General features: G+C 42.3%; 1 protein-coding gene across 1 annotated transcript; it reads right to left on the bottom strand.

Moving 5' to 3' along the window:
• Window positions 1-6,299: 6,299 nt before the first annotated feature.
• On the bottom strand, window positions 6,300-7,099 carry LOC121271570 (ferritin heavy chain, oocyte isoform-like). The gene is made up of 3 exons (XM_041177579.1): window positions 7,082-7,099; window positions 6,752-6,879; window positions 6,300-6,453 (listed from the first exon to the last, which is right to left on the bottom strand). The coding sequence occupies exons 2-3, from the start codon at window positions 6,838-6,840 to the stop codon at window positions 6,300-6,302; spliced, it is 243 nt and encodes an 80-aa protein (XP_041033513.1). The 5' UTR covers window positions 6,841-6,879; window positions 7,082-7,099.
• Between the last annotated feature and the right edge of the window lie 7,233 nt (window positions 7,100-14,332).

The raw sequence follows: 14,332 nt of genomic DNA, 5'->3' as shown, positions 1-14,332 counted from the left end.
CCCGTCAATGTTGTATGTTAGATGTGTCCTTTAATGGTCAATTTTCAATGTGGCTGAAGTTTATTTGATTTTGATAAAAATGACGTGATTCAAATGTTGTCTAACATTCTGGCTCATCATAGATTCAAACAGCACAGGAGCGTGCCATTTGGCCCATCCCTGCCAGTTCTTTGTGACAGCTATCTAATTGGTGCCACTCCCCTTCTCTTTCCCAAGAGCCCTGCAATTTTTTCCCTTTCATGTATAGATCCAATTCTGTATTCAAAGTTATTATTGAATCTGTTCCCACCATCCTTTCAGACAGTGCATTCCAGATCGTAACAACTTGCTGCTTAAAAATAATTGTCCACATCTCTCCCTCTGGATCTTTCCCCTCATGTTACGGTTTCTCTAAGATCCCATGTGTTGACATCTGGTTTCATTATGGAAGTGGATCAGTCCTGGTTTAGGTGATGAGATTTTTTTCCTTGGATTTAAACTCTGGCTTCGATGGGTCTGATGGAGGTGACAGTGATTCACATCAGGAACTATCAACCATGCTACAGGCATGAGCCTCTCGGGAGAGACTCTACCAATGTGCACAGTTGATCCACCTGAACAGGAAATGTATCCAGGTGTTTACACCTGTTCTGGTCAAAATGAATCCAAGATGCAGTGAATGTCCTGTGGGCACAAAGGGCTTTGTCCAACCTGATGGACATCACATCAAATAATCAGCTAGAGACTTTGATGAAGGTTTGTGGTTACTGGTTCCAAGGGAACTATTGATTGATCCTTTCCATGGGAAACTCTTTGATTCAGTATCACAACCTGTAGGGAGCATGGTTGGTGATGGGTACAAAGGCTACAGTATCCTTTGCTATTTAGGACAGAATTGAAGAGAAATTACTTCACTGAAATGGTTGTGAATCTTTGGAATTCTCCAACCCGAAGGCTTGTTGAGGCTCCATTGTTGAGTTACGTTTAAGGCTGGGATAGACGGAGTTTTTGTCTCTTACGGAATCAAGCGCGTTGGAAAGTGGAGTTGAAGCCCAAGATCTGTCATGATCGCACTGAATGGCGGAGCATGAACTACAGGCTCCATTGTCTACTCCAGCTCCAGCTTCCCATGGTCTTGTATTCTTATTGATGAATTATCACACAATAGCAAAAATCAAAAACAAGCAGAAACTTTTGAGGGATTCAAAGACATTGATGCTTAATGATTATTGGGTGCACTGCAATTCTCTATTAAGTTGCTGAAATTAACTTGTAAACATTGGATAATTCCAGTTGCTGCATTAGAGTTTGAACCCATTCATAGGGGTGAATGAAAGAACCGGAGATCCAATCGGTTTTGGAAAGGATGAATTCTGTTCAGTATAAAAAGCACCATGGGGCTAAACCCAGATTGATACATTAACAGAGGAGCTGCTGGTATTGGGCTTATAAATTGACAGAACAGCTGCTCTGTGGGGTGGGGACAATAGTGAGGAGGAGAGCATTGCCCCCCCACCCCCCCAAGGAAAAGTATGTAACTTCTTAGGCATTAATGTAGTATTCCATTAATTACACAAAGTAAATAACTCCTTCCAGAATGGTTATCTTTTACTGGAGTGAATTTTGACAGAAGTTGCTCCATCTTCTAAACATTACTGAGTTTTTCAGAGAGGAGTCTGGAGACAGGTTTTCAGGACAAAGCTGAACCCTCTCCTAACAAGGAATCCCTATTATCACCCACATAAGTGCCCAATTAATTAAGTAATAATAATAAATAAATAATTAAATAGGGCACTTGCTGTGAATTATCCTATCCCCCAGTTCCAGTTCCCTTCAATGCCACATGTTGAGGAAATTGAAGGCTGGACTGAATAGTCAATTGGGCTTTCTTTGCTCACCATTTCCCCTGGTTGAATGTCCAGCACTGCTCTGGAATGCTGGACTTGACAATGAGGATGGTGAACAAGCTCAAAAGCATTCAGAAATGAGCACGGAAACCAATCCTATAGTCCCAAAGCTACTCTGAGTGGGAGGAGCATGACCCAGTCAATGTGGTCCAGTTGGCACCAATGACATAGGCAGGACAAAGAAGGAGGTTCTGCAGAGTTGGTACAAGGAGCTTGGCACAAAATTAAGAAGCAGAACCTCAAAGGTAATCTCTGGACTATTACCTGAGCCACATGCAAGTTGGCATAGGAGAAATCAGATTAGAGAGGTGAACGTGTGGCTCAAAGACTGCTGAGGGAGACGTGGGTTCAGGTTCGGGAAGCACTGGCACCAATACTGGGAAAACTGGGATTGTACCGTTGGGACAGTCTACATCTGAATCATGTTGGGACCGGTGTTCTTGTGAATTGCATAACTAGGGAAGTAGAGAGGGTTTTAAACTAAGTAGTGGGGGCAAGAGTACAAATTTGGGAAGATGTGGTACACCAGAGAGTCGAGACAAGGCAAAAGAGAAAGGTATTATTAAAGGTAGAAAAGAAAAACAGACCGTGACAGGACGGGGCAGAGAGTACAAATCTAACAATGAACCAACAGAACAGACCAGAGATTATAAAAAGAATAAAAGGATTAAATTAAAGGCTCCGTATTTGAAAGCACACAGCATTCAAAACAAAACAGATAAACTGAGAGCGCACGTAGAAATAAATAAGCACGATTTGATAGCCATTCCTGAATATTAAAGGGTATAGGACATTTAGGAAGGAAGGAAAAGAGGAAAAGGTGGAGGGATGGCTCTGTTAGTTTATAATGGTTTTAGCACAATAGAGAGGATGACCTAAGTTCAGGAAACCAAGATGTGGAAATGGTTTGGTTAGAGATGAGAAATGGTAAAGGCAAGATGTCACTTGTGGGATTCATGTACAGACCTCCTAATAATAACCACATGGTGGAATGAAGCATAAAGGAAGAAATAATGGGAGTTTGTCAGAAAGGCAGGACAATAATCGTGGGAGATTTTAATTTACATAGACTGGAAAAGTCAGATGGGCAAAGGTAGCCTAGATGAGGAGTTCATAGAATGTTTTCAGGATAGTTCCTTGGAACAGTGTGTTCTGGAGCCAACCAGAGAGCAGGCTGTTCTCAACCTGGTATTGTGCAATTCATGATCTCAGGTAACAGTAACCATTATATGATTGAATTTTACATTCAGTTTGGGGGAGATAGGAGTGGGTCCAAGACTATGTTTTTAAACTTAAATAAGAGCAATTATGAAGGCATGAAAGCAGAGCTGGCTAAAGTGAATTGGCAAATTAAGTTAAGAGATAGGTCAATAGAGCTGCAGTGGCAAACATTTAAGGGGATAATTTCAGGGTAACCAGAATAGATACATTCTAACGAGTAAGAAAAAGTCCAAGGGACAGACACACCATCTGTGGTTAACTAGAATAGTTAAAGATAGCATCAAACTTAAAGGAAAAGTATATAATTGTGCAAAGATAGGTGGAAGGCCAGAAGATTGGACAGAATATGAGGAACAGCAAAGAATGACTAAAAGATTAATAAGGAAAAAAAATTAGAGTATGAGAGAAAGCTAGCCAGAAATATAAAAACAGATCGTCAGAGTTTCCATAAATATTTTAAAAAGAACCAAGTTAACAAACTGAACATTGGTCCAATAGAAAGTGAGTCTGGAGAATTGATAATGGAAAACAAGGAAATGGCAGATGAATTGAACAAGTTTTTTGCATCAGTTTTTACAATAGAGAATACAAGTAACATCCCAGAGGCAGCTGTAAATCAGGAAATGGAAGGTAAAGAGGAACTCAGGAAAATTACAATCACTAGAGAAGTGGTACTGAGTAAATTGTTGGAGCTGTGGGCTGACAAGAGTCCAGGTCCTGATGGACTTCATCCTAGAGTCTTGAGAAGTGGCTAGTGAGATAGTTGACGTATTGGCTTTAATTTCCCCGAAACTCCCTAGATTCAGGGAAGGTCCCATTAGCTTGCAAGATAGCAAATGTAACTTCATATACAAAAAGAGATGACAAAGAGTGGGAAACTACAGGCCAGTTAGCTTAACATCTGTTGTAGGGAAAATGTTAGAAGCTGTTATGAAAGAAGGTATAGCAGGGCACTTGTGTAAATTCAAGGTAATCTGGCAGAGTCAACATGGTTTTGTGAAAGGGAAATGTTTACCCAATTTATTGGAGTTCTTTGAGGAAGTGCTGTGGATAAAGAGGAACCGCTGGATGTACTGTACTTCTCTAAATGGTGAGATATTGCAGAGCTGTGAGGTGGAGGGATCTGGGTGTCTTAGTGCATGAATTGCAAAAGGCTGGTATGCAGGTCCAGCAAATAATTTAGGAAAGCTAATAGAATATCATTTATTGCGAGGGGAAATCAATTACAAAAGTAGGGAGGTTATAACTCAATTATACAGAGCACTAGTGAGACCACATCTGAGTACTGTGTACAGTATTGATCACCTTATTTAAGGATGTAATGCATTGGAAGCTCAGAAAGTTTACCAGACTAATAGCTGCAACAGGCAGGTTGCCTTGTGAGGAAAGGTTGGACAGGTTAGGCTTGTATCCGCTGGAGTTTAGCAGAGTAAGAGGACTTGATTGAGCCTGAGGGTCTGGACAGGGTGGTTGTGAAGGAGAGAGGGTGTTTCCTCTTGTGGGAGAATCTAGAATGAGGGGGGGTCACTGTTTAAAAATAAAGGGTCACCTATTTAAAACAGAGATGAGGCAAAAAGAATTTCTTCAGAGGGTCATGAGTCTTTGGAATTCTGCTTCCATCACCTTTTCAGGAAGAGTACTTAAATATTTTTAAGGTAGAGGCAGATAGATTCTTGGTAAGCAAGATAGGTAGAATACAGATTTGAGATTACTATCAGATCAGCCATGATCCTATTAAATGGCACAGCAGGCTCAAGGGGCTGAATGGCCTACTGCTGCTTTTTTTTTGAATGTATACCTTTACTTGCTGAACGGCAGAAAAATCTGCCTGGACTTCACCTCAACTCTTCAATCCCAACCTCCCATTGCCACACCACAGGAAACTAAGTGTGTGATGGAATTAAGGGGAAAGGACGACATTCCCCATTAAGATACAGAATGAATAGACTACATAACGGGCAATCCCTTAGCTCAAAACACAATGTAAAATGATTGAGAATATAATAAACTCAACCTGAGAACACAGGATCTCTGGAGATGAACACAGTAGATCTTCCATTTTTGTTGTGTAAACTATGGAGACCTCCATCTTTGATTATTTGCATGCTGGAATGTTAATATTGGGCAGTCCTTGTTTTATGATTTTAAAACCTTTAATTATCATTACCCTCATTTGTATCATCACAATTCAGCATATGCCACCATGATCACTTTTCAGTAGAAAAATTTACACTTTAAAATTTGGAGCAGTTATTATTACCTTGGTTGCAAGCAAATACTTTGTGATCCTTGGATTCAGCTGCCTATAGGCTCTGACATTTGGCATTTCCTCCCGGAGAGGCAATCCTGAAAATCTATCTCCTGATTAAGCTTTTGGCGACTGCTCCTACTTCCTTAGGCAGCTTTGAGTGTCAAACTGCCCTGGGCAAGTGTGAAATAAACGCAGATGGTTTTTTGACAGCATTTTTCAACCGGCTGTACGTCCAAGTTTATATGGAATAGAAATTAGGCCTTCCCCTAGTTAACCTGGATATCTAGTACCTTAGATAAGAACCGCTTGATAAGTTTTTCCATAGCCCAGGGTCAATTTTAGACTGATGCAAAAAACCAAACATTGATCGGAAAATAAGGAACTAAATCAAATTGAGGAGATGGTGTTGTGGCAGTAATGTCACCAATCTAGTTATCCAGAGGCCTGGGCTAATCCTCAAGGAAAATGGGGCCGAATCCCACCACAGAAGTTAGTGGAATTTAAATCCAGTCATTGAAATCTGAAATCAGTTAGTTTCAGTAATGGTGACCATGAAATTTATAGTAGTATAAACACTAGGTGGCTCACTAATGTTCTTAGGGAGCTAACTCTGTCAGTTAGTCATCCTTACCTAGTCTGGCCTTTATGCGATTCCACATCCAAAGCAGTGTGGCTGCCTCTTCACTGCTCTCTGAAATGGCCTAGTAAGCCACTCAGTTCAAGGCAAGTTAGGGATGGGCAACAAATTCTGGCCTTGCCAATGACACCCACATCCCATTAAAGGAAAAAAGATTGGAGGCAAAATTCCGTCCAAGATCCAGTTTATTTCACATTGAAGAGCTCAGATCTTTGTACAAATGCCCAAGTCAATGTCCACAGGATGGAGTCTCATACACAATTATACAAATAGTGCCAGCTCAACTTTGGTCCCTGCAGTCAGTTCAGTTGCTCTCCCTCAGGGTGAGCTTGTCAAACAGGTACTCTCCCATGCCATTCTCAGGGGCTCCCAGTCTCCTCAGGTTGGTGATGTGATCTCCAAGCTTCTTGATCATCTTCACTTGCTCATCCAAGTAGTGAATCTTCAGGAAGTCACAGCTGGAAGGAGGGAGGAAGAAACTAGTTACATCCAGCATCACAAAGTATCAACTGAATTCCCTCAGATTGGATTTCAAATCACTTCGGACCAAGAGGATATAGTCAGTCAATCAGTAAGGTAATTGATCAAAGGAACTTTTTTTTAAAAAGTGATTATGTCCTGGGTTAGCCTCTCCCCTTCACCCATCCCTAAGGGACACTCCAATGAAAAAAAGCAGGTGGCTGTACAGATCTTAAGGAACAGTAACATCACCCATGTTCATTTATCCAATAGCCCACATTAAAGCATCAGGAGCTTACATGAGGGTCAGTGTTCCCAGAGGAGAGATTGTGCAGATCCAGCAGACTCTGGTTCACATTCTTCTCCATCTGCAGAGCTCTCTGCATTGCCTCCAGACCATTGCTCCACTCATCCTGCTCTGGTTTCTGAAAGGCACACAGTTCATTTACAATGGGTTAAACAAGACACATGGGAAAGTGCAAGGAAAACAGAGCTGATGAAGCAACCTAAAGATGATGTTACCAGGAACCAATTCACCACAAGAATATAGAATTACTGCATTAAACTGTGGAACTAAACCAAAAGCATTTCTTCAATCAGGCAACCTCTTATTCCATTAAATCCAACCTTGACATCCTCCAGGATGATCCGCGTTTATTCTGGAATTTCCCAGCGTGTTCCCGTTCCTCATGTGACTGCTCCTTGAAGAACTCAGCAAAGTGACGCAGGGCAACATCATCCCGGTCAAAGTAAAAGGACTATGGAAAGAAACACCTTGAATACTGAATCATACAAGAATCAAGGTCCAACACAATTATTCCTCACCTCAATTTTCCAAATGAGAAATAGTGGTTATCAAAATATCCAAGTCTTTTCACTAATCCCAAATATTGACAGCCTCTACACAAAAAAAATCCATTGCAGTCCAAAAGATCCAAACTAAAATGGACTTGGGGTTTCTGACCCAGGTCAGAAATACATTTACCACCACATGGAGTGACGTCCTGATGGAGAATTCTTCACAACCATCTCAGTGCAACAAAAAAGTCAACAAGCAGCACTATTGGCACAGAAGCTACAACCGTTTTGACAACATTAGCTGCCATATTGCAGAACATTTAAAACAGGTTACTGGATTTTTTTGGACCTGCCTAACATTCCTTGAATCAGAATACCCTCCATCATGTTGCGGGGCACTACCACTGAGCTAAAATGGGATAGATTTTGAACTGATCTAGCAGCTCAAGACTGGGCATCCATGAGGCACTGTGGGCCGTCAGCAGCAGCATTGTACTCGAACATAATCTGTAACCTCATGGCTTGGCATATCCCCCACTACCATTACCATCAAGCCAGGGGATCAACCCTGGTTCAATGAAGAGTGCAGGAGGGCATGCCAGGAGCAGTACCAGGTATACCTCAAATGTGGCATCAGCCTGGTGAAGCTGTAACAGGACTACTTGCATGCCAAACAGCATAAGCAACTAGTGATAAACAGAGCCAAGCAATCCCACAACCAGTGCATCAGATCTAAGCTCTGCAGTCCTGCCACACCCAGTCTTGAATGGTGGTGGACAATTAAACAACTCACTGGAGGCAGCGGCTCCACAAATATCCCCATCCTCAATGGATGGGGGTGCCCAGTACATCAGTGCTAAAGGTAAGGCTGAAGCATTTGCTACAATCTTCAGCCAGAAGTGCTGAAGTCCATCCTGGCCTCCTCCAGGAGGTCCCCCAGCATCAGATGCTCGTCTTCAGCCAATTCAGTTCCTCTTGAGATAAAGAAACAGTTGAAGGCACTGGATACTGCAAAGGCTATGGGTCCCAACAATCATGCTGAAGACTTGTGCTCAGAACTTGCCACACCCCTAGCCAAGCTGTTCCAGTACAGCTATAACACTGACATCTACCAACCTATGTCCTGTACACAAAAAGCAGGACAAATCCAATCCAGCCAATTACTGTCCCAGTCTACTCAATCAGTATAGTAATAGAAGGGGTCATCAACAGTGCTTTCAAGAAGTACTTGCTTAGCAAAAACTTGCTCACTGACACCCAGTTGGATTCCTCCAGAACCACTTAGCTCCTGACCTCATTACAATCTTGGTTCAAATATGGGCAAAAGAGCTGAACTCACCAAGGTGAGGCAAGAGTGACTGCCCTTGACATCAAGGAGACCTAGACTGGTTGGAGTCACACCTAGCACAAAGGAAGATGGTTATGGTTGTTGGAGGGCAGTTATCTCAGCTCCAGGACATCACTGAAGGAGTTCCTCAGGATAGCGTCCTTGACCCAACCATCTTCAGCAATGACCTTCCTTCCATCATAAGGTCAGAATTGTGGATGTTCACAATGATTAGCATCATTCATGACCCCTCAGAAGCTGAAGCAGTCCATGTCCACATGCAGCAAGATCTGGACAATATCCAGGCTTGAGCTCACGTGGCAAGTAACACTCAGTACACAAGTGTCTGGTAATGACCATCTCTAACAAAAGAGAATCCAACCATCACCCTTGATGTTCAATGGCATTACCATCACTGAAACCACCACTATCAACATCCTGAGGGTTAGGATTGACCAGAAACTGAACTGGACTAGCCATACCAATACTGTGGCTGCCAAGAGCAGGTCAGGAGGCGAGGAATCATGCAGTGAGTAACCTGACTCCCCAAAGCCTGTCCACCATCTACAAGGCAGAAGTCAGGAGTGTGATGGAATACTCCCCACTTGCCTGGATGAGTGCACTCCAACAACACTTAAGAAGTTTGACACCATCCAGCACAAAGCAGTCCACTTCATTAGCATCACATCCACAAACAAACATTCACTCCCTCCACCACCAACAGTGTGTATTATCTACAAGATGCACTGCAGAAATTCACCAAGGCTCCTTTGACAGCACCTTCCAAAGCCCTGACCACTACCATCAGGACAAGGTCAGCAGATAGATGGGACCACCACGTGAAGTTCCCCTCCAAGCCACATACCATCCTGACTTGGAAATATATCACCGTTCTTCACTGTGTCACAACCCTGGAACTCCCTTCCTAATAGGACTCTGGGTATACATACATCATATGGACAGCAGCAGTTCAAGAAGACAACTCACTATGATCTCAAGAGCAAATAGGGATGGGCAATAAACACTGGCCCGAAGGGTTCTCAAAATTCCCACATTTTTCATATCATCAACAAGGATATGACTTTTGGAGTTTTATGGCAGAGGACCCAACTACTGAGTTAAGTGTAGAACCCTGCAGACAGGAGACTAGGCCCATGAAGGCCTGGGACTGGACATGCCTGGGCTTGTTGAGTACAGTGTGGATTGTTAGCTGAAGCCAGACAGCAAGAGGAGACAATACCCATTCTTCCCTTTAAAACAACCCAGAGAAAGACTTAATCTTACACGAAACTAAAGCCCATCAAAATCTTGCATAAAGAATCACTACTAACTACTAAGGCAGGAAGGCAGCAATCAATGCAATTATGCGAACCGATCAATACTCCACACATACAATGGCTTTCAGTTTAAGAGAGTGACAGATACAAGATCTCTCCCTCTCCCAAACAAGACAGACAGTCTCTTCAGTTACCTGGCAGAGAGAACCAGGATTCCATCCCCTGGGACAAGCCAACAAGTGTCTCCAACAGACTGCAAGTCTGCCAAAGTCAGCTCTACCAAAATCACCCAACTTAACAGCTGCTATTTACCACCATCTATGCTTCATGGATTAAGGGGAGGGGGTGAGCAGTTGAAATAGAGTTGAAGCAGGAGGAAGGAGATCTGGAAGTTTTCAGGCCCGCAGCCAACATCACGGCAAGGGGCACAGGGTGACAGGCTCAACCGAAGACAACAAGGCCACAACCCTCCACAAAGATCGACCACCCACAACCGCGCCCTCCACCCAACTGAAGAACCTTCGCCAATTCCACAGACCAGGACCACATGAGGACATCAGGCCCCAGACGACGCAAAGAGCGTACCCCAAATCTGCAACCGGCTTACCCGCCTGGAGTTCGAACTGTCAAGGAACCCTGGTTGGTGAGTGTCATCCCTGACCTCTCCTAGTTCAATTTAGTTAGGTTTTGGGGGTGGGACAAGGGTAAGGGGACTAGTAGCATGATTTTCCCTTGTTATGTCATGTGTTCCCCATTCTTAACTAAGTGTACTTTGTAAGTCTATATCATCTCAGTGTAATCCTAATGTTATAAGTTCATTTGTGACATCAATAAACTCAGTTTTTTTCTTGCACCAAAACCAGTTGACTGCTGCACTTTGTCACAACCCCTAAATAAGTCCAAGGTATAGAACCCAGGGAGTGGGAGCGATTCAAACCACTCAGAAGTCAGGTGAAGCTGACACACCACCACCCCCTACAGGCCCCAGCCAGCAAAGTCCACATCCCATGAATGATTAAGAAACTGTTCAAAGTCTCCAATTGACTTAGGAGCTAGGCACCTCAAACCCCAAAGAGTCCCATTGGAAGTTAAAAATTCCCAGGCAATTCCTAGAGTCCTATAACAAACTTTGAGGCAGGGAGTGGGTGGGAGAGGTATGTACATCCAGCAACCAGACAATGTGCCACTCTTTCATATCAAAGACCTCAGTTTAGTTTGATACATAGTATTCTTCCCATTACTCCGATAAGTGTTAAACCAAGGCTCCATCTTCTCCTAGAGGAGAGAGGGTTTCTCAGCACTATTTCTAAGAGAGGTTTCACTAGTGTGTAGAACATTTAGCCCCAAGCAAATGAAACTAAAATAGACAATTTGATTATTACCTCCCAAATGCAAGAGAGCTGGCTGTTAGTGGAATCTTGCTGCGCATGAATTGGTTACTGCATTTCAAAATAACATATGCATTAACAATGAAATAATTCAGGACATCCTGAGGAAATGAAAGGCACTACATGAATGCATAACCCACCCATGAGAATGGAACAAGAAATAGCTGTCATTAAAATCTTAAAACTATATAGATTAGAATTCTAGGCAGCCTGAACACCAGGAGTCTCAGGGCATCACTTGCAACTAAAAAGGCAAGAAAACAAGTGGGGAGTTGCTAACATATCCCCAGCTACAGACACCCCCATTGAAACTGAACTTGGTCTAATGTTAACAACCACTTGACCAGGTTTGTGCTCATCAGTTACAAACTCAGGCAGCAGCTGAACTAGTTTCATCTATTAAACCTCTCAATAGAGAGCAGCTGCTACAAGGAGCAGTCCATTCACTCCACATCACCCCGTACTACACACTGGAAGCACTTACTGCTCAATGATACTTTCACCCCCAGAAGAAAGTCAAGTGAAAGAGTTTATTAAGTTACTTCATTGAAGTGAAGCAATTCTAGCTTTCCAGAAAGTAGTGACAAAGAATACAAAACTCACCAAGGAGAGGTAAACATAGGAAGAATAGAGCTTGTGAACAGCATCCTCACAGTCCTTGTAGTAGTTCTGACACACTTGGGAAACCATCTTCACTATTACTGTTCACTATCACTTAGAAGGCTCTAGAACTGATCCTCATTAACACAAACTCTTCTATTTATACTACTGGAACATCCTGTCTTTAAACAGGGAATGACATCACCAATGATGATTGACAATTCCCAATAGCCAGTCAGGAACCTCCCATGAATCCAGGCATCAATTAACAAAGGAGAGGGTTTGTGGGGGGAGGGAGTGAGACCCAGAGCCAATCAGAGCTTTGGAATACAGCCAGGTTTGGGAGATTTGTCTTGATGACGTCACTGCTTTTGGGTTCCTTGACTTTCTTCAAATGTGAAAATGTCTCGTTGTTTAACGCTCTGATTTGAATTTATTGATAATTTGTTACTTTTGCTGAAGTGGCTTTTCACAATCTGGACAAGTTTGTTATTTGCCAGGAACGGTGAAGCTGATACAATATTCAAAGCAATCAAGTCGTCGTGAGGGAATTTTCAAAGCAACCATTGGACAGAGAAGTGGGAATGTGAGAATGAGAGGGAGTGAACATCACTGAATCCAGTGTCACCCACAGACACGTCTCCACTTGCTGCAGTGTGTTTTGGGGCCAGGCCTGATGGAGCAGCTTGTCTTTTCCTGCCCGTCAATATTGTATGTTATTGTTCCCTCTTCATGTATATACCCTCTTCATTCTGCTTCCACCATCCTTTCAGACAGTGCATTTCAGATCGCAACAGCTCACTGCTTAAAAAGAATTTTCCTCATCTCTCCCTCTGGATCTTTTTGCTCACATTACTGTTTCTCTGAGATCCCATGTGTTGACATCTGGTTTCATTACAGAAATAGATCAATCCCGGATTAGGTGATCAGATGTGTTTCCTTGGAATGAAACTCTGGTTTAGGTGGGCCAGATGGACTTGGCAGTGACTCACATCTGGAACGACTAATCACGCTATAGGCATGAGCCACTCAGGAGAGATAGCACCAATGGGCACAGTTGATCCACCTGAGCAGAAAATGTATCTGGGTATTCTGGTCAAAAATGATCCGAGCTGCTGTTAATGTCCTGTGGTCACAAAAGGCTTTTGTAACGATGTGGCAGATGAGTGGCAGGCAGATCAAATCCATGAGGGAAACTTGATCACATGGTCACAACTGTTTTGTAATTTGTATTTTACTTTGTGTGCCTTGACTTGAGTTTATAGATAACTAAATTAAAATTTATCAAAAGTGCAACTTATAATAGTAATTTGTAGACTTATGTAAGTCCTAAACCCTCTAATTAATCTGGCTCCCAGTCACACCTCTGTTAAGGTAACTGTAAAAACAAATAGATTTAAATAGACCCAGGCAAAGCAACATCACACTCTGGATGGTTCCCTCTCAGCTTCAGTTCCTGTAGAGAGCAACTTGATGCACAGAGGCTAGAGGCTTCTCACGTTTCTGTTAGATCTTAGAAATCCTTCTCCCTTCTGACACATAGCTTCATCCCCTTTATACATGTTTCTTCCTTTTTAATGTAAATTCTATTGTTCTCCTATGTTTTTGGAACTTTATCCCTCTTATAATAGAAATCTTTTTTCATAGTACTAATTTTATCAAGAACCTTTGGGAAAAATAAACACAGTTTGGCTTGGCTCCTTCTGGCTAAGTGTAACATTCTACCAACTCTTGAAATTCAAACTAACCTAATTTATCTAAAAATGCAAATTTAACTCACCTCACATTCTAAAACTTAGCCATGTTTACACATTTAGCATTTTAAACCTAGCTACCTTTCTGATAACTCAACGCCTCCAGACCAGCTGTCTCCAATTCAGTTAAATTGCATGCACAGCAAAACAGCCAAAAACCTCACTATTAACCCATTTTTATAATAAATCACAACATCATGAAAAATTATATGTTAATGACACTTTATCCAAACTGATGGACATCACGCACTCAATGGCCACCAGAGACTTTGATGAAGGTCTGTGGCTACTGGCTCCAAGGGAACTATTAATTGATCCTTTCCACAGGAAACACTTTGAATTCAGTGTCACAGCCTGTAGGGAATGGTGATAGGTTTGAAAAGCTCCATGCTGGGAATCATCCTCACCATTTGTGGATTTTCATGGAAACTTGAGAGATGTAAAGACACTAACATGACAGATTCTAATAACCAAAGACTTTAATTTCATTGTCCTCACTGCGATTCTCAACCAAATTCCTGAAATTAACTGTTAAAACATTGGATAAGTGCAACAAAGCTTCAATCATTCAAAAGGGGTGAAGGAGACCAATGGAGATCCAGCAGGATTTGGAAAGGATGATTCCCACTGGGTAAGAAATGGTTACTGGGACTAAATAGAGGAGCTACTGTTATTGAGTCTTATAAAAATTGAGACCAGGAGTCAGTTAAGTGGAATATTAAACTTGCTCAGTG

The sequence above is a fragment of the Carcharodon carcharias genome, chromosome 31 (assembly GCF_017639515.1).
Source record: "Carcharodon carcharias isolate sCarCar2 chromosome 31, sCarCar2.pri, whole genome shotgun sequence".
Taxonomy (NCBI): Eukaryota; Metazoa; Chordata; class Chondrichthyes; order Lamniformes; family Lamnidae; genus Carcharodon; species Carcharodon carcharias.
This window is presented reverse-complemented; position numbering and strand designations above follow the sequence as displayed.

Bases quoted from the DNA above. Each gene is read 5' to 3' on its own strand.
- LOC121271570 (XM_041177579.1), bottom strand. From the start codon at position 6,840: ATGCAGAGAGCTCTGCAGATGGAGAAGAATGTGAACCAGAGTCTGCTG. The intron at 6,454-6,751 runs AAGCTCCTGATG...CCCTCCTTCCAG, and splicing joins GGGAACACTGACCCTCATGT to CTGTGACTTCCTGAAGATTC.